At 39.7% G+C, this 24,037-nt stretch overlaps 1 protein-coding gene across 3 annotated transcripts in view; it reads left to right on the top strand.

Annotated features, from left to right (window-relative positions):
• Nucleotides 1–24,037, top strand: part of LOC109640594 (cytosolic carboxypeptidase 4) — a 115,777-nt gene that overhangs the window by 45,404 nt on the left and 46,336 nt on the right. For all 3 annotated transcript variants that reach the window (XM_069533287.1, XM_069533286.1, XM_069533288.1), the window contains exons 8-20: nt 946–1,111; nt 2,058–2,122; nt 3,676–3,792; nt 4,566–4,755; nt 6,512–6,590; nt 7,655–7,921; nt 15,183–15,266; nt 15,444–15,524; nt 15,628–15,776; nt 17,092–17,179; nt 17,463–17,595; nt 19,740–19,893; nt 21,416–21,596. In XM_069533287.1, the coding sequence (XP_069389388.1) occupies nt 946–1,111; nt 2,058–2,122; nt 3,676–3,792; nt 4,566–4,755; nt 6,512–6,590; nt 7,655–7,921; nt 15,183–15,266; nt 15,444–15,524; nt 15,628–15,776; nt 17,092–17,179; nt 17,463–17,595; nt 19,740–19,893; nt 21,416–21,596 (1,754 nt within the window). The remainder of the gene's footprint in view (nt 1–945; nt 1,112–2,057; nt 2,123–3,675; nt 3,793–4,565; nt 4,756–6,511; nt 6,591–7,654; nt 7,922–15,182; nt 15,267–15,443; nt 15,525–15,627; nt 15,777–17,091; nt 17,180–17,462; nt 17,596–19,739; nt 19,894–21,415; nt 21,597–24,037) is intronic.

Below are 24,037 nucleotides of genomic sequence, written 5' to 3'. Positions count from 1 at the left end.
GCATGGATACGTAAACAATCACAGCAGGACAAAAGTAGGGATGTGGACACACAAAACATAGACACTACACAACCGCACTGAATCAAAACAACAGAAACACACATGGTTTTCAGGTGCTGCTCCACTCTTAGAGAAACAGGTAGTGCGAGAGAGAAATGTGTAGCAAAGCAGGGTCACATGTAACAGGGTTATGCAGAGACTATTCACTGTTACAAAGTAGGGAAGAGTTAATATTGACATGGAAGATATTAGTCCACATGCCATTCTTTAATTTCAAGGTTGGCAGCAACAATTGAAACAAGAGAACCCCATCCAATGCCTTGCCCTCCAAAATTTCAAACTCAGACACCTTTTGTCTGAGAAGGGCAACAGGGACAGAGAGGGCCTCCTCCTTTTGTCACTATTGATGAAGCGAATGAGAGGCAGGGGTTTTGTTGCAACATCCAACATCAGGTTGCTCAGAGATCTCAGACTCCAAGGACAAGCCCTGTGCCAGACCATAAAAGAAACATCACGCACCACAAAATGCTGCAGCCAATGACTCTGGATCAGGAGGAAAAATCCCACCTGGGCCACAAGATCTTAGGGTCATGCACCCTGGTCTGATCAACCTGTGGTGGGCCTGCCTTAGAAGAGGGTGTCTTGTGATTAAAAGGCCAAAACACTTGATGACATCAAGATGAACAACTGAAGATCTGTCTCTAACATAAACTGGTGGTTGGCATTTTAATTGGTGCTGTAGAACTCAAAACATACAAGGGACATTCTCTACCTAATTCCTTTAATATTCATATATGTATCCCCATTACACATATTGCAGTACTAGTGTAGTACAGCTTAATTGGTACATCGTTACCCCTTTGTGCAACACAGTATACTCCAGTTAGAGCAAGAGATTAGTCGATTAACATGTCACTTCCATGTTGTTTGTTTTTTCCTTTGTAGAAAGATTTGATGATTGAAGGCCTCGAGTCTCTGATTGAGCCCTCTGTGCAGTTGATGAGGAGGTGTCTCCCCAAAACTCCTCTACCATTGACATCAGATCAGTCTGCTTACACCTTCCTCCTGCCGGAAAGAGCACATGCCATCCCTGATATGGACATGGCACCGGGTACAGTAAACTGAAACAACAGCCCACAACGCACATACTCGAAGCCAAATTATGCTGATACACACGCCAGACACATCCTCTGTCTCATCTTTTAGACATTTTTTATTTAATTTGACTTTTTAGTTTGGTTAATTTCCCATCCATTTTGGACAAGCTGCAGAGTGTTTTAAGATTCATCATAAGGAATAAGGAATTACAGTAATCAAGTCGGGAGGAAACTAATAGGATATATTTTTTTGCATCTGTATCTGCATATTTTTGAGACAGGATGCAATGCCGGAGAGTGGAGAAAAAAGGCCGTCCTTGAAATTTGTTTTAAATGTGAATCAAAGGACAAAGATAACTTACAGACTTCTGTTTTGCCTTTACATATGAGAAACCCTGTGATTAACTTATGTACAGATGACTCATCATTTATTTGTATATGTCAAGATATATTGCAGTTTGAGGATTTTTTTTGGCCCGTTTGGTTGTATTTTCCATATTCCCAAATGAGTATGAGAGTATGTGTATTTATTGTAGCCTTGTATTTTTCTGAGGAGCAACCTCTCCAGGCTAGACTTAAAGGTTCAGTGTGTAAGATTTAGGTGAAAGGAATTTTTGGCAGAATTTGAATATAAAATAATCCTAGTGATCCTAATCCTAGTTCACTGGTGTTTCATCTAAATTGTATGAATTGTTGTTTTCTTTACCATAGAATGGACCTTTATATCTAAAAACCTTATATTTTCATGGAGGGGGGTCCTCTCTGTGGAGGCCGCCATGTTTTTTTTAAAACCTTTTGAGTTGTCATGACAACTCACCACAGGTTCTCTTTCATGTTGGGAAGGGGAGGGTGAGATTAGGAGTATTCAGCTGCAACATACTTCACCTCTAGATGTCACTAAAGGCACACACATACTGGACACTGACATTTTTACTCACAACTTTTCTCTGTTGTGACCAGATGACAGCAGTGAGGAGAGTGATGATGAAGACGCTGAGAAGCAAGAGACAGAGAGCAGAGATTATGTAAGTGTGTCTCTGTGTGTATATCTTATGTTTGTTGATGCATTTTTGTGTAATTGCAGAGCCTTTGATCATCAGGACCTGCTGTCTGTCTTGAGATCCACTGTTGAAAACATGGTAATCTTGTTCACTGAGTTGGAGTTACATTCAATAAAATTTTATTTCTATCACACATCATAATATGCATTATCTCAAGGCACTTGAGGATGGAAGATATCCTGCAGAGAGTGGGCACTTGCAGTCCACTGCAGTGGTGCTCCAATACCACACAGTGATGCAGTTGGTCAAGCTCTGAATCATACAGCTGTAGAAGTTGCTGAGGATCTTTGGTGATGCCAAATTTACTCAGCCTCCTCAGGAAATTTGTGCTTTCTTGACCAGCTGGGTTGTGTCAAGTGTCCAGGTGAGGTCATCGCTGATGTAGGCACCCAGGAATTTGAAGCTGCTCACCCTCTCCACCTCAAGCCCACGGATGATCAGTGGCCGATGAGTTCTCCTCTCCTTTCTCATGTCCACAATAATTTCCTTGGTCTTGTATGTGTTGAGGGTGAGATTGTTCTCCTCACACCATGTCACCACCTCACGTCTCACGTCATATGCTGTTTCCACACCGTCAATAATAAGTCCAACGACTGTGTTGTCGTCAGCAGATTTCAGGATGGTATAGTCCTTGTGAGAAGCAACACAGTCATATGTCAACAGTGTGAAGAGCATGGGGCTGAGAACACATCCTTGCAGTGTACTAGTATTCCTCACAAGGCTGTTTGATCTTGTATTTCAAATTCTGATCTATTCAACAGTCCTGCTGACCTGCATCATACACATACTTTCTAATGAAAAAGTGCTTTGGGAGAATTTCTAAAGTAGTTTTCAGTGAGAAACAAGCCACTTGTAGAACATATCCTGTTTTACATATGGCATTAAGATATGTGGCAAAAACACTTCTTTTATGAATTTTCTCAGTCCGTAATGTATTTTAATGAACCTCCTGACTGTTCACTTGCAGTGTCAAATTTCTCTGTTAAACTTTCTTTGATGTCTTCATATCCACTCAGAATCAGCTTGCACTCTTCCTCTGTGAAATTCGGTGCACTGCCGAACATGCCCCCTTTATGCATGTGGACATTAAAACGGATTACAACAGACCAACATCTTAACCAGCTTTGTAGTACCGTTTACCAGACCAATTCACTTAACCAGGGTTCATCAACTCAGACTTTGTTAACCCAAGTTACATCAGAATAGGTTGTACCAGCTTCGTAGTTCAGGCCCCAAGATGCCTGTGTCTTGGGAAACTTTTTTTGTGGAGAATTTGTGTGAGGAGAGCACTGTCATTAAAATGGCGAAGGGGTATCACAGAAGAAGACTACCTTTGATGCATGGCCAATGGCTACTTATACCGAGAGTGTACATCTGATAAATCAAACTGGTATTTGTTTGAATCTGGAAGTATATTTACCTCCATCTGTTTCCTCACACACACATCTGTATCAATGTTTGTGTTTGTGTTTGTGTGTGTGTGTGTGTGTGTGTGTGCATGTGCATTCTCTATCAAGGATGATGACTTGGAGACAGACCTGAACAAACTTTATCTTCGTCCGGACCTAGACAGACCTAGAGAGCTGCTGCCGCAGTATGGCAACCTGTGTCCTGAACTCTCACATGACTTCAAGGTAATGCAAGTGTGTCTCTGTATCTATATCTAAGTTGCTTTTAGACATGCACTGGGCAGTTGGAAACTCCTCAGTTCCTCCAAATGTTCTCTGTAGGAGGTGCATGTGTGAACGCAAATGTCCAAGTGAGACACTCTGCAGTTTCTTTGTACTTTATCCACCTGACCTCCAAGTATAATGTCCGTAGAAATCCAGGAGAATCTGATAAGACTACATGTACTCAAATCTCAAAGAACTAAAATTGAGCAGTTGACTATGTCTAGCAACTGCTGTCTCTGTGCTATGAAGTGCTGTAAAAACAAACAACTGGAAACTGAAAAAAACACAATTTGTATTCATAATAGATATCTGTTGCGATTAAATAATTTTGTCCAGAACCTTGGATAGAAAGGACAGTAGTTTGGAGGTTGGTCTGTACTTACTTAATGCTAGGGGGTCTAGATTGGGTTTCTTTAGCAATGGGTGAAAAATTGCATGATTAGATCTGCCAGGAAAACAACCAGAGGCTAGAGAATTGTTTAAAAATTGCAAAATAACAGGAATGACAGTGGAAAATACTTCCTTGAGCAGTTTGGGGGAGGTGATGTCAAGAATAAAGGAAGAGTTGTAGTTTGTAGGTAACAAGTGAAACCCATAACACTGTTTCAAGTCCATCATCACTGAATGGTGTGAAATTTGGTAGTCATTATTTTGTTATGAATGAGATATTGTATACTGTAATTTTACACAATCTTTTATTAAATTCACTCTAAAATAACATGCGTGTCTCCCAGGAACTGAATCTTAGTTCAGAGCCAGAGGAGAGTTCACCATCATCAGATGACGAAAGTGTGCTGCTCAATAGTTTCTCCCATCACTCCACCAGAATGGAGAGAAAGAAGAGTAATTTCAACAATGATTTGTCCACTTCCTCTTCGGGCTCTCAGTCAGAGACAGAAACCTCCACAAAGGAAATCACAACAGGTCAGAATGAGATCAAACGAAAGTGTTGAAACAATGTTGGAACCAAGAGACTCAAATGCAGAGAACACTCGAGAAGCCAAAGGACAAGGCAGAAATCAAGTTCTTTACTGAAGGTTGAACAGGTGAAGGTCATGCACAGGCAGACACTCCGAGGCACACTGCAGCACCTGCGTTTCGTCCACTGTCCAGTAAACAGAGTGCTCAGCCTGTCGTGTTTTATGGAAGCAGGAGAACCCAGTATGCAGAGACAAAAAGGAGTAACAGAAAGTGTCCTTTAATAAGGCAGGGTTCTTTATAGAAAAGGGGCAAAATCCCAAAAAAGAAAAAACAAGGTATTCCAAAAGCACATAGAACTCAAAAAGGGCTTAACAGCCAAAAACAAGGTAAACACCAGGAGTCACTAGAAAACTCACTTGAGAGGAATGAGGGAGGAGGAGGGATAATGGAGGAGAAACAACGATGAAAGACAATGATCTGACAAACACAAAGGGAAGCACAGAGACTTATATACACAGGGGAGGCAGAGGTAATTTGACACAGGTAAAATACATGAGGAACAGGTGCAGATAATCACAGGGACAGAAAACACGACAAAGACAGGAAGTTAAGTGGGAAACACACAAGGAGCAAAACTACAAAGTAAAACAGCAGACTGAAAACTCAAGAACACAAATCCAAACATAAGGATATACGCAGGTATAGATACAATAAGATAGGAATCCATAATCAAAATGAAAACACTCTTCATTAAAGAGGCCTCTCATTTCCTCCTTGACGTCAACACAGAGTTGGTGGAGTTAAACACTGAGCCATCTCGATGAGCTGCAGTGAATGTAAACAATGGTGGCTGCATTCAACTTTCCCTTAGTCAATACAGAACAATTGAAATCCCATCTTTTTTCCCAATGAGAACAACAGTTGAAGACCTGGCGTTACAAGTTTCTTAAATGATTTCTTGTGATAGGAGCTACTGAACCTTTCTATCTCTGAAGCGATATGATGGGTGATGCATCTCCTGTCCTGATACTGTGTCTGACTATGTCTGCGTATCCATAATTTTGATCATACTTACAACACAACGAAATACAACTTTGGCAGGGGTTGAATATTTCCAAACCGTTATTCCTTGAACTATTTATTGTCCTTTCCAAGGGACTTCTATCTAGCCATCCAATTCTAGGTATTATTGATTGGTTGTCAGTAGTACATCCTGTGCATTACTATGCATTTAAAGACTGCAAACTATCCATGGCTAAATTCTGTTAAAATACGTGCAGAAATAGTCAAATATATTTATCAGTCAAGTGTGGATTCATTTATTACTCCTTAACTCATGGTCACTTATCGACAAAAATAATGTTTATGTGTAAGATTTAGGTGAAAGGGAACTATTGGCAGAAACTTAATGTAGAATATCCTCATTATGTTTTAACTAGTTAATTTCATCTAAATGGTATGAATTGTAGTTTTCTTTATGCTAGATAAGGCCCTTTATATTCAAATACTTTATATTTACATCGAGGGGACCCTCTACGGAGGCCGCCATGTTTTTTACATTAGTCCAGACTGGACAAACTAAACACCTTTTGACAATTAAAGGCTACCACAGATTCTTTTTCATATTTGGAAGGAGAGGGTGAGGTGAGGGGTGTTCAGCTGCAACATGCAATTTCAACACTGGATTTCTATTATTAATAATTCATTTCCTAATTTTCTTACAAAGTGTAATTTAAAATTAGCTTTTTTTCCCCTCTAGCTGCTGCCCAGTTAGAGACCCCTGGCTGTCTCTGTCACAGCAGTATCCTTGGCTGTAGGACTACAGTTAGAGAGCTGAGGTACATCAAAGTCTTTTCTTTGCATGTGTATTTGGACAAAGGTTTATAATATGTTGTATAATAATTATATAGTTTACTTTAGAACACCTATGTTGATAACGTATTTGACAGTCTGGCACTGCAACCTTGACCTTATCTAGACATTACCTGACACAAATGGCCCTAACTTGTGAACTTAACAACAGACTTAACCCTGAAAGAATATTCTCAGTAAGTTAAAGGCATAGTTCCCCCAAAATTAAAAATTCAGTCATTATCCACTCACCACTATGCCGATTGAGGGGTAGGTGAAGTGTTTGAGTCCACAAAAAACGTTTGGAGTCTCAGGGGTAAACAGCATTGCAGCAAAATCCAATCCAATTGAAGTATATGGTGACCACTTCTTCAAACATAAAAAACTACAGAAAAACACATAAAATGCCTCTATACTACTCCTGTGGTGTCATCCAAGTGTCCTTAAGCCCCAACATTCAAATTAGATTTGAAATGGCATGTTATGTGCACCACGTTTTTAGCCTAAATGTCATCTGTTATCCTCCTCCAGAGCTGCTTTGTGCACAGATCACAGCAAACATTTAAGCTTAAAACAAGCTGTAAATGTACTCATTATGAGTGAAATGTTAAAGTTGCCGCTTACAGATACTTGGATGAAACAACTGGAGCAGTATGGAGGCATTTCATTATTGTTTTGGGTTTTTTTTTACGTTTGAAGATGTTCACCATATACTTCAATTGTATTGGATTTGGTTGCAACGCTGTTTACCCCTGAAACTCCAAAAGTCGTGTGGATTCAAACAGTTCACCCACTCCTCAATCTGCATAGCGGTGAGTTAATAATGAGTTTATTTTCATTTTTGGGCGTACTATTCTTTTAAACCCAGGAATATTTAACCTGTGTGTACTCTGACTTTCTTATAATCATAATTTCCTTGTGTGATGTGCCATTCCTGAGGTCAATTCTCAGTCAGTCTCTCATATCATTGTTATAATACAGTCTGATCAGTGTGACCTTCACTCTGTTTTCTGATGCTGGGTTTGATCTTATTATTGCTTTTTTCTCATAGGGGAGAAGCTGCCCAGGGTCTGAGAGGAAATGAACAGGTCGATGAGCAGGAGGGAGCAGAAGAATTCCCCTACTGCACCATGATAGACATGTTATTGAAGAGACATGGAGCCTGTATTCCGCACCATGAACCCCAGCTGTATCGTGCTGTAGCCACTGAAACCAAGTCTATACCAGGGTTCAGCATCCTGCCTTTCCCTGATTTCTGGGGTCATGTCCCTCCACCAAGACATGAACCCATGGTCCCTCGCAAACCCAACATACAGAGGTACTCCATGCTCATAACAACAAATAAAGCAACCATTAAAGTAGATTATATGACTTGTAGATTATGTGCCTTGTACATAATTTGACATTGTTTCTTTTGGTCTTAATAAACTTAACTTAATAATCTTTGTTATACTTTGGTCAAAATACCAAAGAGATGAAGTACCACGACACCCCTCAACTCTATGTGAAGAACCCTGTTGAGAATGGCCTGTTTGTGGGTGTGTTCCATTCAATGCTAATGAGCCACCGCTCCCCCTCGGTAATATGTGGCATATGTAATATGTGCAAATTCTAAGCTTTGTCTGTGTACAAAATAACGGAAAGACATGTATGGATTTTCACCGAAATTGGTGAAAACGTATGTATCCCCAGATAAATAACCGATGGGGGAGGAGCTCTAGGTCATGAGATCTTTGGGAGTTCTACATGTACAGACTGTTTCTTCTTATATCCTCACAGATTAACTTAATGTTGCCATTCACTAGACTGGTGTTCTGAGCCAGCTTTAACTTTCTGTATTTTGATCAAGGCTCTGCTCTCAAATTCTGTTGACCACAGCATCTGTCTGTAACATTAATTTTATTGAAAGTAGGTGGTAGCTGTCTACAGCAATTTGAGAAGGACCAACACAAGCAAGTCCAGTTGCCTATGTACACAAGAACAACTCCTAAAGTTTAGTTGTGGTCTATCTGCTGAATCCTTGTTTTGAAGAGTACACAAGGGTATCAACCAAGTTTATATTAAATTCTGCCAGCCACGAGAGTAAAATAATTGTGAATATTTTTAACTAATCACAAATGCAGGCTGGATTTCTCCTGGTGCTGCCGATGGTCTGTCTGACTATGACAGATATATATGTGTGTTTGTGCTGGTGAGGGAGGTGTTAGAGTAACCGAGTAGTATTGAGTAGTGTTAGCCGGTGCGTCTGCATGTGGCAGAGGCTCAGCCGAACCTGTCATATTTGCACTGATTTACCGGAGGGTGGTTGTTGTTTGCATGCCATTTAGGGCTGCTGGTGGCTAAGTTAGGCAGCAGATGTTTGTTTGTGTGGCAAGGCTGAGATAATGATTTCGACACAGCTCAAACTATAAAACATCACACTGATCAATTAAACATGTCTGTGCTTATCTTAGCTTGATTAGCCCAGTTGTGTTATTGATACGAAGGAAGAGAATCCTAGTGTGTTTTAATGTGCCATTAACTCTGGAGTGAGTCAAACAAACCTTAAGTAAACTTATAATAATAATAATGTACAGGTACTAATACATTATTATGTTTGTTGTTAAATGTTAAATGTTAAATCTAAAATATTGTATCCTGCCTGTCCCTTTCTACTTAGCAACTTTAAGCGAGTTTCAATCCCTGATTTCATCGACAATGTGTTGTGTCGTCTTCAAGCCCTCTCGACATCATACCCACATTTCTCCTAAAAGAAGTTATCAATACTAGGCCTGGGCCGATAATCAATAAATCAATTAATCGCACGATAAATTAAAATGAACTCGATAATTTTGCCGGCCTCGATATATCGCCATGTGCATGCGTGTTTGTTTTCCTCGTCTCTCGCCTCCAAGCAGGCTGGATGACAAGAGGGTTCACTCTGTGCTCGGTCTCAGCACTTGGGGGCGTTGGTTGCGGAATGAACGGAGTGAACCCTCTTGTCAGTCATCCAGCCTCTTTGTCTCTGTGGGGGGAGGCGGGGCCGCTAGCATTAGCCACACATGCTACACGCACAGAGTGCAGCGAGTGAGCATCGTGTGAAGCAACGCGAGGAGAAAAGATGATTGCAGAGTCAAATGCCACAGCCCCGGTGTGGGAAGGTTTCGGCTCCAAACCGAATGAGCAAGGTGAGCCCATCAACACGCACGAACCAGTTCAAAAGTGGTGGCAGCGAAAAAAGGCAACACAACAAAGTTGCATGCCCACCTAAAGCATCACCACCCGACCCAGTTTAACCAGCTGGGGAAACAAAGTGCAGCTCGAGATGCAGAGCCTTCGTCCCGACAGTCAACACTCACTGAGGCGTTCGGTCGACAAAGTAAATATAAACGGACCAGCGCAAAATGGTGTGCGCTCATTGAAAGTGAAGTTCGCTACATCGCTAAAGGTAAAAAACACTGAGAAATAAAAGTTTATTGTCTTTGAAAGGGTGTGCATTATTATGATATATTATCATGTTGACAATAATATCGTTTATCGGCAATAATTCGTGTGACAATATATTGTCCAGCAAAATTTGTTATCGTCCCAGAACTAATCAATACTATTTGCCCTAGCCTTCTTAGAATTATTAATTGCTCCCTTTCTTCTGGCCAAGTCCCAGACTATTTCAAGAAAGCCACCATTCAGCCTTTATTAGAAAAGCCAAATCTTGACGAGGCACTCCCACAAAATTATAGGCCCATTTCAAAACTTTCATATCCAAAATCCTCGAAAAGGTGGTTCTGACCCAACTGCTAGATGTGTGTGAGAATAATATTTTCGACCAATTCCAGTCAGGTCCCGCAAACGACACAGTACGGACACTGTTCTCGTCAAAATTACTAATGACATAGCAATGTCTGCCGATGCTGGTGAATGCGCCGTATTACTGCTCCTTGACCTCAATGAGCATTTGACACCACTGATCATAACATCCTGATCAATAGACTAACGCAATACCTCAGCATATCTGGAACTGCCCTTAGTTGGTTCAAGTCCTATGTCTCAGATAGACAAATCTCCATTTCCATTAGATATAACACTTCATCCCTGGCCCCACTGATGTGCGGAGTGCCACAAGGTTCTATTCTTGGTCCCATCCCATTCTCTCCCCATTAGGAAACATCATCAGCCACTTTCTACCTTAACTTCAAAACACATGTAAATCAAATCATTAAATCTTGCTTCTTCCATCGACGAAATATTGCTAAAATCCAATTGGTTCTATCTCTCTCAGATTTAGAAAAGCTAATACATGCATTTGTTTTGTCCTGCCTGGATTATTGCAATTATGGCCCCAACCTACATTTCGCAGCTCTTGACTCTATAATCCCGGTCGTAACCTGAGATCGGCCATCCTGTCCCTGTTGGCTGTCCCTAGGTCAAGGCTGGCCACTCAAGGTGACCAGGCTTTTTCTATCAGGGCCCCGAGGCTCTGGAACTCCCTGTCAGATGAGATTAGGCTCGCAAACTCAATACCGATCTTTAAATGACTGCTCAAAATGTATTTTTACAGGAAAGCATTTCTAACATGCAACTTGTAATTACTTAATTTACAATAATCAGACTTATTGAGTTCACATATGATGCTATTGAGCTCTCTCTCCCCTCTCCTGACCCCACCACCCCATCTCTCTCTCTATTCTACTTTTTCATTACCATCCACCTCCTCTTTCCCCATTCTTCTTGGCTCACCCCAACCGGTCGAGGCAGACGCCCACACTGAGTCTGGTTCTGCCAGAGGTTTCTCCCAGTTTAAGAGGGAGTTTTTCCTCTCCACAGTCGCCACAGGGCTCGCTCATTGTGGGAACTGTTGGGTTTAATATGACAGCTTCTGACTCTGCTTCCTATGAGAATAGGTATTTAGTTCAATTTAGTTTAAAAACAAATAAATAAAATAAAAAAGGCACAGAGGTAATGACATCTGTTCTACTGAGTGGGCCACGTGGCTTATATAGCACTGCCATACAAGCCAGTAGCCAGTCAGTTTTACCTTTAGCCTCTTTCAATGTTATTATGATTAATAGGCTGAAATCCTTGATGACACCAATGTACAATTGAAGATATTATTTTCAACAACCAGTCTTACAGAGCTCAAATGTGATGGTTAAATTGCTCCTCGGCCCAAAAAATTTAACTGAATTGATTACCTAAAACATGCACATAAAAGGAATTGGCAATTTATTGAGGTCAGGAAATTATCGAGTTCATGTTTATATATCGTACGATTTGTTGATATAGTATTTATCATGAAAGACCTACCTACAGGTCCAGTGCTTGAGAAAAAAAGGTACACTTTTGTGAAGATAGGTAGGGCAGAGACATTCGGTGGAGAGATTGTGCAGTTTCTGAGAGGGGGGTGCTGTCTATTTTCCCCTTCTTTGGCCCCTAATCTCATCTTGTTCGCAAAGGGAAAATTCATGTTGCTTTGATCAGTGTCATACAGAAAAATAAATAAATAAATAAATAAATAAATAAATAAAATAAATAAAACCCATATACGACATATTCTAGACAATCACACAAATATGAGTCTAAAATATTTTTTTAAAGGAAACCAGTACCTATGAGTGATTCTGTAAGTGTTTGTATGTGAATGTGTTTGAATTCATTTGTGTATATGTTTGCCTGCATAAAAAGTCTTAGTGCAGTATTATAAATAAACACCATACTGTGCCTTGAGCACCGCATATTTCTTAAAAAAGGTGCTCATCCATTTTTTTGGGCCACAAAAAGGCCTGGAGTGTCCCGCATCTGTATGCTATCTGAGTAGGCAGCTCCAGAAAAACCTGACCTGCTGTGATATTTAAGTTTTTCTGCCAGGTAGCTACCCCAGAGACCCAAATAAATGTTCAGAAGAGGAAAAGTGACACCCCAGAGTTTTTCAAACCTAGGCCTAATGTGTTTTGGGTGTATATGATTTATTGGGAAAAAATATTTGGAATCAGTGCTGTATTGATCAAGAAAGCAATACCACCCACAAAATATCACTGCAATGTAAGAAACACGGCAACTCTCTGCTGTATGTAAGTCACATGCAAGCCGCAACCTCCGGGGCATAGAGATGAAGCAGATGCGGAAGTGCAAAAACTGCAATTAATGGCCATTTGAGGCTGGCCCTAAGAATGAGTCAAACCCCATGGGTGGGGGGTGCATTTGTTTTCTAACTTACTAATTTAAATAATATATAGGTTTGAAATTATGCATAATTATCACTTGATTGACAGGCTGACATCACTATTAGCTTGTTGCTTGGTGCTGCTAGCCACTGTTGTCTGTTGGCTTTATTTTAGCTAATCCCTATCACTGAATGTTACTTCTCAGTCATGTTTGTTGCGTCTGTGCCTTGTGGGGAAGTGTTCAGTCACATATTGGATTAATAATATGGCTTGCTGTATGGGTGATTGTCCAGATGGAGAAGTCAAAGAAGTAAAGTGCTCCAGTTTCTGTGGTAAGTAAACTATAAATTATTTGCCTTAGCCTTTAAGCATGATACACAGATTTAATGACAATGCTAAGAGGACTTTACGATTCTTCACTACAGTTATTAAACAGACAAAACACTGACATGAACCGGTCCACACATCAGACAGAAATGTTATAGTTAGTGGTGATTACTTTTGAACCGACCGTATCTTTGGAGAATAAGCTCCACCACATTAGTTATCTATTGTTATGCAACTTTATTATGTTTGCTATCCAGGCAATATAATACTAACTTAAAATTAGTTAATGAAGAATGATGTATTTGTTTTTCAAATGAAAATTAACATTACGAGGTAGAAATGTAACTTAGCTAACAGTCACAGTTAGAAAATGAATCAATTAAAAAACAATTTTTCTGAAGTGAACTGATCATGAGCTGATTCATTTTAAAATAATTGAACTTTTATATTTCATTCAGTGCCTGAAAAACATCAATGTAGGAAGCCAACTGCAGTCAGACCGTGCAGTTGCTCTCCCCCAGCAGCAGCACCTTGTGATGACAGGACTCTGGTCTGATTAGCTGACTGTCACTGACACATGATTTGTCTTATATTTTTATTCTAAGAATACAGATGTGATGTGTAAAAAGCCAAAACCTCTTTTTGCACCAACAAAAGGTTCAATATAGGAACATTATATACAGTACATACATTATCCTATAATTACTAATCTATATAGCAACTGGCAGTGTATATCTGTTTGTTTCTTTGTTTCTGTCATTCATCTGTGCCTTTTTTATGTGTATGAGAATGTAATGAATTTCTTCTCATTTAGGCTATGTTGACATATTATTTTATAGGTAAAAATATAAGAAGTATATATCTTATCAAAATGCAACAATTTCCTGCTTGTATTCTCAAGTCACTTGTCAAGACGAGTGGTGGCTGTGTTTAAGCTGGGTGTGATTGGAAAGGCAATGTTGTCACTGGTCATGGGAATGTAGTGACGTGTGCTTTAGCTGTGACTTCCATGTTCTTCACTATTAAACTTTGAACCTTTCAGCATCTGCGTTTTCCATTTCCTGGGCAGCCTCATCTCACCTTCAATCCTGATGTTAAAGGGATAGTTCACAGAAAAATGAAAATTCTCTCAATATTTACTCACCACTATGCCGATAGAGGGGTGGATGAAGTGTTTGAATCCACAAAACACTTCTGGAGTTCCAGGGGTAAACTGCATTGCAGCCAAATTGAAGTAATTGGGGGACCACATGAAACAGAAAAAACCAACAGAAAAAACTAATCTCACACAGTGTAGTAGTGGTATGAAAAATAAAAAAAATAAAAGAGAAATGTAATATCTCCTCAAAATATCAGTGACTGGTAGTCAAATTTCCTAGATAATGAACCGGATATCAAATTGTTGCGCAGCATTGACCTCATCTTTATTGCATTTTTTTGAAGTTGTTTTTTTTAACTGATATTAGATGCCATTTTTTATATTATTACAAAAATGCATATATAATGTGAATCTACGTGATCTATTTGTATGTATCTATACAGAAGTCTGTTTTCTTTGATACCTTGTTTGGGGGGTTTACAGTTCAGGTTGGAATTATAAGTTTAGGTTAGGGTAAGGTAAGTATCTAAGGAAATCATTATGTCAGTGATTATGTAGGCTCAAAAAGATAAGATTTCAAAGAGATAAGATTTCATGAGGCCAATAGAGATTAACTATTAAAAATGTCTGGCAAAGAGTGGACAGTTGTTTGAGATGAGCAAGTCCTTTGTTTTGTGTTTTAATCAATCTATGTGTAAATTACTTCTGTTTTGGCTTGCCGATTGCTGGCAGAAACAGCACCAACGTATGAGCAAAGTGGATGTGATAGAAAGAGTCTGCTCTGCTGAAGAGCAGTTAACATGTTTAACCGGTGCTTTCAAATGCAGAAATGACCCAAACTTCTGCATGTCCCTACTATATTATATCCATCTTTCTTTTTTGCCAATTTATCCATTTTAATCTGACCTGTGGAGCTGGCTTCAATGGCTCTTCAAGGTTTTTGAAATATCATAGTAACACACTTTATCCATTGTATGAATATATCTATGGCTGTATGTGCTTGTCTCTATCAGGAAGAAAGTGTTTGAAGATGTCCAACGTTTCTTGAATACTGCTGACATCATCAACCAGGTAGTCTATGACCTAGAAGACAGCAGGTTGGTGAACAACACACAACACAGCCATTTATGGATTCATTCAATTTATGGTTAAATTATATTTTAAGTGAACATACTATTTAAAATGTTTGAATTTTAATGTTGGGGTTCAAATTGGATTTGCATAGTGTGCCTTAAAATTAATCTGGCCAGTTTCTCTGTATCTTTGTTTGCCAGCCTTCAGTGTCTGTCTGATTCTCTGAGGTTTTTCTCTAACTTTGAGTGTGGGAACTTGAGGAAGGCTGTTCATATCCGCAGGTATGAACACATGGACACACAAAAACACAAACTAGTATTGTTTCATCCCCGTGCTGACTGAGAGAACCATAGACAAATTCTCTTATCTTTTCTTCTCTTGTAGATATGAATATGACCTCATATTGAATGCAGATGCCAACTGCTCCCAGCACACCCAGTGGTTTTACTTTGAAGTCAGTAATATGGTGGCAGATGTCCACTACCGTTTTAATGTCATCAACTGTGAGAAGAGCAACAGCCAATTCAACTATGGTGAGAAGTTGTAATGTGTAAAATGTTGTTAATTAATTAATCGATACATTACAGAGGAATCCATTATGTCACCAGGCACAAGCAAAATAATTCAGGTCTGGAATTTGACTCCTTTCCAGGCCACCCTTCTCACGCAAAGCACTAGACCTCTAATTTTCAATCAATCAAATTGTATTTGTATAGCCCATATTCACAAATCACAATTTGTCTCATAGGGCTTTCACAAGCTGTGACATCCTCTGCCCTTAACCTTCAACAAGAGTAAGGAAAAACTACCAAATAAAAACCTTTAATGGGAAAAATAATGTAGAAACCTCAGAGAGAGCCACATGAGAGGGATCCCTCTCCCAGGATGGACAGAAGAGCAATAGATGCCACGTGTAATGTGGTCATGTTGGAACAGGAAGGGGCCATCCCCAAACTGTTCCCACAAAGTTGCCAAAAGTATTCACTCACCCATCCAAATATATATATAGTGCACTATATTGCCAAAAGTATTAATTAATAGTTAATTAATAATATTAATAGTGTTCAGTTTGGGGATGGCCCCTTCCTGTTCCAGCATGACTGTGCACCAGTGCACAAAGCAAGATCCATAAAGACATGGATGAGAGGGTTTGGTGTGGATGAACTTGACTGGCCTGCAGGGTGGACCGACGTCATATTAAACCCTATGGATTAAGAATGGGATGTCACTTAAGTTCATATGCAAGTCAAGGCAGGTGACCCAATACTTTTGGCAATATAGTGTATATAATTCTATATAATTCTGTAATAAATCACAATACATTTTGGCTAGCAGAAGGTGCCTAACAGTTTGGTGGCCACTAGGCAGCTTTCATTAGACACAAAGCTGAAGCATACTTCAGGAGAATCTGTCATGGAGTGGGTTGTTGCCACTGTGGTACGAGAACCAGAGAAAGTTAAACTGTTCAGCTAATTGTTATGGCTATAACCAGCTGAGATCTGTATCATCATTGTTATTAATAGGAATCAAACAATCATTTCCAACCCACTGGAGAGACTAGTGTGATATGATGTACTGTATTTATCTAGAAGACAATACTGGGGCAGGCTTGATGTGATATGTGGCATTTGTCCATGCTGTGTACTTGTCACTTTAAGTAAACTTAAGTACATACATACATCAATTCCCTTTTGTAAATTCTTACATAATAGAGACCCAGCATAGACTGAGTGAACACACACTGCTACAGCCTCATCAGACCTCTCTCTCTCTCTCTCTCCCTCTCTCTCTCTCTCTCTCTCTCTCTCTCGGTGTGTGTCCGTGTGTCTCTGTGTATGGGTATTGTAGGAATGCAGCCAGTGCTGTACTCAGTAAGGGAAGCTCTGGAAGGTAGACCACACTGGACCAGGACTGGAACTGAAATTTGTTATTTCAGGTATGAATTAAATACACAGATTTACCCAAAAAGAAGAGATCTTTTTTTTTGTGCCTTCATTGACAGACTAAATACTACTTCTACCTTTTATTTTAGGTGATGTTAATGATCCAAACACACGTGCATGACTTCATCAGACCATTCCGAGGGACTATTGAAAAATATGATTTTGTAAAGACTTTAAACCTAAGGGCCAGAACGTGATCACCTCAGTTATTTTACAACAACTGTACATAATTTAACTTACATTATTGATTTTTATTTCCTCCACTTTCTCCTCAAGAAACCACTTTTGTCCAGCTCAAGGAAGAAGTAGAACAAACTTTTATACTCTGACCTTTACCATCACCTTCAAACACAACGAAGATGTCTGCTACCTGGCCTACCATTATCCTTACACATACTCTGCCATGAAGGTAATCACTCATCCATCCACGCACCCATCCATCTGTGCAGATGATTAAATGTATTATTTTCAGCTGTTTATTTTTTTTTTATTTTTCGGCCCCTTGTCATTGTCTTATGTATCTTATGTATCCAAACTGGACAAACTAAAACCTTTTGAGTTTTATGACAACTGAAGTTCACCACAGGTGAGGGTGAGATGAGGAGTATTCAGCTGCAACATGAAACTTCACCTCTAGATATCAATACATTTTACACACTAAACCTTTGAGCAAAGATTAGACAAAAGTCATGCAGTTCATAGTATCTTTAGGAGTTGTATATGTGCACTTTGCTTGTGTTTGTTGAAGACGTTTCACCTCATCCAGGAGGCTTTTTTACTTCGTACTGACCAGGACTGACTGGATGATCATGAGCCTCTTTGATGCATTGAGACGCATCAATAATCGTCGCATATTGGAATCGTAGCCCTCAGAATCGAATAGAATCAAGGGGTGCCTAGAGAAAACCACCCCTAGCCAGGAGTACTGTGTCTGTTGTTGGCTAGTTTACCCAACAAGAACTTTTTTTAAAGTATTTTGAAACCAAATCCTCTTTGTCATGCCAATCAGCTGTCGTCATGGGTTAGCAGCTTTCAGTTTCATGCAACTGCGGTACTGGTGTTGATTAAAACAAAACTTATTGTGTCAAAACAACACAGATAAGTCATATGTTGCTATATATCTTTTCTTTTCTTCAGCTGCTGGTTCAGTGAGTTTTGGCTGTAGAGATATACCACTGGAAGCTGTGGAGTCTCGGCTTTAGTATGATAATTTATGTTGTTGCTTGAAGTGGCATGATAGTCAGTGCCCGCTTTGTGTATGGGCCTCGTACATTCGGTAAAATATCCTCTATACTGTTTAGAGTTCATTGATCTGTGTAGTATTGTTGAGGGTGTGACCTCCCCATTGGGACTCACTTAAAGCTGCAGTTCATATCATACTTACACGCTCTAGTTGCAGGCATGTGAATGTGTAAAAAGTGTGTGTCCGTGGGTTTGGCGGTGGAAGGTGAACATGGGTGTCTAAAATAAACGGAACTTATTTTTTGCAAGGATCGTCAGAAGAAACAACCTGTCAAGATTTCAAATATGCATAGGACTATATGTACAGGCACACATCCAAATCACGTGAAATAAAAAACAATAAAGATTTATTTTTAAAATCAAGCAATGTATGTACAAACAAAATGACTGCATATGTGATGGTATTAATTGTTCATACCACAAAAAGCTGTTTCAGACCCCATACCTATAATTGTTTGTGTTGTGTTTGTGTGTGGGGCAAATTTGGTGGAACATGGTGGCTCCCTGAACTAGTACAAAGTAGAATAAATGGAACTTGTGGAACCATGGTGATGGGCTCAGTTCAATGGGTGATGTGGGCAAACAGTCGTCAATACAGAACAATAGCAGTGAGATATTTTTCTAGGGACCTCAAGAAGATAGCTGGATAAGCCACTAATCTTACAGGCCCAGACATCAACATTTATTTTACTTATTTTATTTTATTATTGGTATATACATGTATATTGGTATTTTGCAGTTTAAGCTTCATTTAAATAGTCAATGCTTAATTGTTTAAATAATACATGTGTATATGTCTTCAAGATACATTTCTACAAAATCTGGTTGTATGCAAATGTAATATGGAAAGCACTGATGATGAAGAAAAAAAATTTTTCTGATCCCCGCTGGATCCATCACAAGCGAGTGGGGGGTTGATGATTCTTCTAACACCCAAAAGAAAAAACATATCTCAGGATGAAAAACAATGACCCACACATGTAGAAGACACCAAAAAAGGTGTCAAGAGAGTTTGTGGTGATAAGAGCCAACAAAGTTGTTGATCTGCTGTAAATATAATCATGTGATATCCGCAGCTTCACCATTCCTCACCTGAATCCTGCAGAGAATTTGTTTCTGTTGTGAACATGTCTGAGCAAAGAACCTCCTGCTGCATTGTGCATGTGTGAAAGGCAAATTGCGGAGAAAGTCTCGACCCAATTCTCTGGAGATCCTTTGCACATGTCTGAAAATGGGACAGGGGTAAACACATTTATACATCAGAACCTACTGTACATGTCCTCATATGTGTATATTTATTGTTTCTTTCAGGCTCATCTGAATGTGCTGCAAAAATCTGTAGACCCTGCCATTGTGTTTTTCCGGCAGCAGATTCTTTGTACCACTTTGGCTGGAAACTTCTGTCCAGTGGTCACCATCACCGCAAGTCCTGCCAGCAGAGCCTGCAAAGACATGCACCAGCTACGTGAGTTCTGCTGTGTGTTTGTGTGTGTGTGTGCATGCACATGGGTGTGTGGGTGTGAGAAAGGGAGAGAGAGAGTGATGAGCTGGAAGAAAAAGGGTCAGAGTGGCCATTTCATAGGGATTGATTGGGTGTTTGTGAGAATGGCATTTGTGTATATAACCTCCTTTTGTATGGAAATAAATGTGTTAAAATGGAGGGAGGTTTATGTGATTAAGGTGGTTAGGGGGTTAGGCTCAATCTCCAGGAAGTCATTGTTCTCTAAAGTGAGCATTTAGGATGGGACAGAAATAACAGCAAGAAAACAGAGGTCTGCTGAGAGAGACATATATCACGTATCACATTATTTTTGGGTATACTTATGATCACTAGCAATATGAAGAAATCATTTGTTAAAGAGTAAACCATATATTCAATTCAATTTTCAATTCAATTTTATTTATATAGCGCCAATTCATAATTTACATTATCTCAAGGCACTTTACATTTAAAGGTCAAGACCTTAAAACAATATATGATATTCATCACGGCATATCCACAGTACACTAACATAATTCTCCCAAACTGTAGCTGTTATTACACACAACTAATATTTTGATAACAGAATGTATTTGACAGCTGAACAATAAATAGGTGCTTTCAAATCCGCAGTGATGCTCATTCAGTAGTTTTTTCCAGGATAGAGATATTTAACCAAACCAGGAACCAAAAGAAAAACAGGTGATGTTTTTCAGAGACAAATAAGAATGCTGGTAATCAGCCAAAACACAAGTCAGAAGTCAGGTGTTTTTCTTGATCTTGAGTTCACTGTGTTAGAGATACCTGCAAAAAGGGAGAGACAGAGACAGATTGGGAGGGAAAAGTCTGATTTATCTGTAATGTTACATTTGTCACATCTGAGTCACTGAGTGAAGATTGTTGCTGTTTTGCAAATATGTCAAAGAAAGAGTGACAGCTGATGAGCTCGTGGGGCTTCTTCACATTTACCTGACAGAACATGGGCTGAAATGGGAGAACTGTGTGGGTTTTTGCAAAGGAAGAGGCACAGACCACAGCAGGGAAAAAGAAAGGACTGCAGGCACTAACCAAGAGGGTCTTGCCAAATGTGCAATGTGCCATTCACAAAGAAGTGCTATCATCAAGGCAGCTTAGCCCTAAACTAAAAGTTTGTTGTTGGCTCTTTTGGGGCCTCATTCATAAGTTTTACATACACATCTTTCAGACCCCATTTCATGTGTGTGCCACCTCTCACGCAAACGTTGAGATTTAGAAAAACAAAATTGAGTGTTCCACTGATCTTGATGTTAACCTGAGTCGATAATTTACACAGACCAATGGAAATGAAGACAACTACCAGCTTACAATACAGAGATTGGCAGGATGTGGCTGTGTTTAGACGAGCTCTGTGATTATCTTGGTGAATGAGCCAGTCTTCACATACTACTCTTTGGACTCTAATTCTCCACATAGCATACGTAATGCTAAAAGGTAAATGATGATGATGAAATGATCTTCCTCCCTCAAGGTAATCGTCCCTGTATCGTGTTGACAAGCCGTGTCCATCCTGGTGAGTCCAATGCCAGCTGGGTTATGAAGGGAACCCTTGAATTTCTGTGCAGCAATGACCTGGTAGCTCAGAGTCTGAGGGAAGCCTTTGTCTTCAAGATCATCCCAATGCTCAACCCGGATGGAGTCATCAATGGCACGTGAGTTGGATAAGAAAACTATTTCTGTGTACAATGCATACAGTAAAGGGAGATGAGTGTTGTTTGATACACATAAGTACATTATTAAGCCCAAGTCTGGGACACAACACTGACTTACTGATGGCAAATACTAGATTGGATCAGAGTTGCTTCAATTATTATTGAGTAAAATAATTTCTATTACATCCCTGAGAAGTTCAAAGGATAAGGGGAGTACAATAAAACCTAAACCAGGGAAAAGGAGCCCAGCATTTGAACACATAAGTAAAGTAGATCACGGCAAAACCATGAAAAAGCAAAAGTAAACAAATCTCCTATAACAAAAGCGAAGTCAATGAAACTGGCAGCATCTCCTCCTCATGCCTTTATACTCCTGACCCTGGTGAGCAAGTGGTATCTCAAGGAGTCTTCACCTGCAGGAGGTTCAACCAATTGAAAAGCAGAAAAGCAAGATCCCAGCTATCACTACCTAAGCCCTGCCACACAAAACCAGCCTTTCATCCACCCTTAGCTAGGCTTTTGCCCCATGAAGTTCACTTAGCTCTGCTCCTCAGAAACACAAATGTCCGCTCACATTGCTAGTTTTAATATTATTGATTTGTCATTTTATCACTAACATCGTTTCATTGAAGGCAGAAAGCATGCAAAGATTATTGAACATAACTCATATGCATAAAGTCAAATCAGATACAAATATCAAACATCCCGCCATTGTCTTGACTCTGGATGCTGAAAATGCATTGGACAGGTCAGACTGGCCTCTTCCCTTCACTTTCCTCAACCATTTTGTCTTTGGCCCAAACTTCGCCAATTGGATTAAGATTCTAATTAACACATCCACAGTATCTTTAATCACCAATGGACTTATGTCAAGATTTGAATTTCCCTACGGGGATTGATAAAGTACTTCTGATTCTGATCTGATTCTGATCTTTCAACCTATACAAAGGTACTAGACAAGAATACCCATTGTCATCATTACTTTTTGAACTTTTCAAAGAACAACTCACCTCAGCCTTAAGACAAAAAAACTATTCATACCACCACCAAAATCAACCTGTATGCTGTTGACATCTAATCAAACAAAATCCTCAACCTCCCTACCATGATTACAGCTTTGGCAGGGTTTCTTGCTACTCCATTAATTCAATTCAATTTTATTTGTTTAGCGCCAAATCATAATATACATCATCTCAAGGCACTTTATATAGAAGGTCAGGACCTTATAATCTAAATATAGAGAAACCCAACAGTTCCCACAATGAGCAGCACTTTGGCGACTGTGAAGAGAAAAAACTCCCTCATTAACAGGGAGAAACCTCTAGAACCAGACTCAATGTGGGCGGTCATCTGCCTCGACCGGTTGGGGTGAACAAAGAAAACGGGGAAAGGAGATGAGAGATGGATGGAAAAGAGGGGAGAGAAGAGAGAAGGATAGTGGGGGGGGGGGGGGGGGGGGGGGGGGGGAGTAGGGGGCAGAAAGACCAGGGGCACTTGAGCGCCATCAGGTATCAGATCTGATTAGTTAAAAAGTGAACAACAGTGTAAAGACTATTAATTATTATGGATAACAGACACATTTGATATCATAATGAAATACTGCGATATTGTAATTAGTAATAGGAGAAGTTGTTGTCCTGAGGTTACGGGGTCAGAGATATCTGAAATGAGAAAGAAAAAAGAGAGAGAGAGAGAGAGACTATGGGAGTACAAAGTGAAATAATCATTGACATGTATTAAAATAAATAAATAAATGAATGTGGGGGGGCAGAGATACAGAGAGAAGTGGAGAGGTGCTCAGTGGATGATGGCAGTTCCCCCAGCAGTCTAGACCTATAGCAGAAAAACTAAGGGATGGTTCAGAACTCACCTGATCCAGAACTAACTATAGGCTTTATCAAAAAGGAACGTTTTAAGTTTAAGTTTAAATGCAGAGATGGTGTCTGCCTCCCGAACCCAGAGTGGGAGCTGGTTCCACAGGAGAGGAGCCTGGTAGCTAAATGTTCTACCTCCTGTTCTACTCTTACAGACTCTTGGAACCACAAGAGAGCCTGTGTTTTGTGAACGAAGTGATCTATTTGGATAATATGGTGTTATCAGGTCTTTGATATATGAAGGGGCTTGATTTTTAATGGCTTTAAATGTGAGGAGCAGGATCTTGAATTCTATTCTGAATTTTACAGGGAGCCAATGTAGAGAAGCTAAGACAGGAGTAATATGATCTATCCTTCTAGTTCCTGTCAGCACTCGTGCTGCAGCATTTTGGACCAACTGGAAACTTTTTACAGACTTCTTGGTACATCCTGATAATAAAGAGTTACAGTAATCTAGTCTGGAGGTAACAAACTAGTTTCTCAGCATCCTTCTGAGACAGGATGTTTCTAATTTTCTTAATATTGCGCAGGTGGAAGAAAGCTGTACAAGAGACTTGTTTTATGTGT

This window comes from Paralichthys olivaceus, chromosome 10, assembly GCF_024713975.1.
Source record: "Paralichthys olivaceus isolate ysfri-2021 chromosome 10, ASM2471397v2, whole genome shotgun sequence".
Taxonomy (NCBI): Eukaryota; Metazoa; Chordata; class Actinopteri; order Pleuronectiformes; family Paralichthyidae; genus Paralichthys; species Paralichthys olivaceus.
The sequence above is the reverse complement of the archived record's forward strand: the minus strand, read 5'-3'. Positions and strand labels throughout refer to the sequence as shown.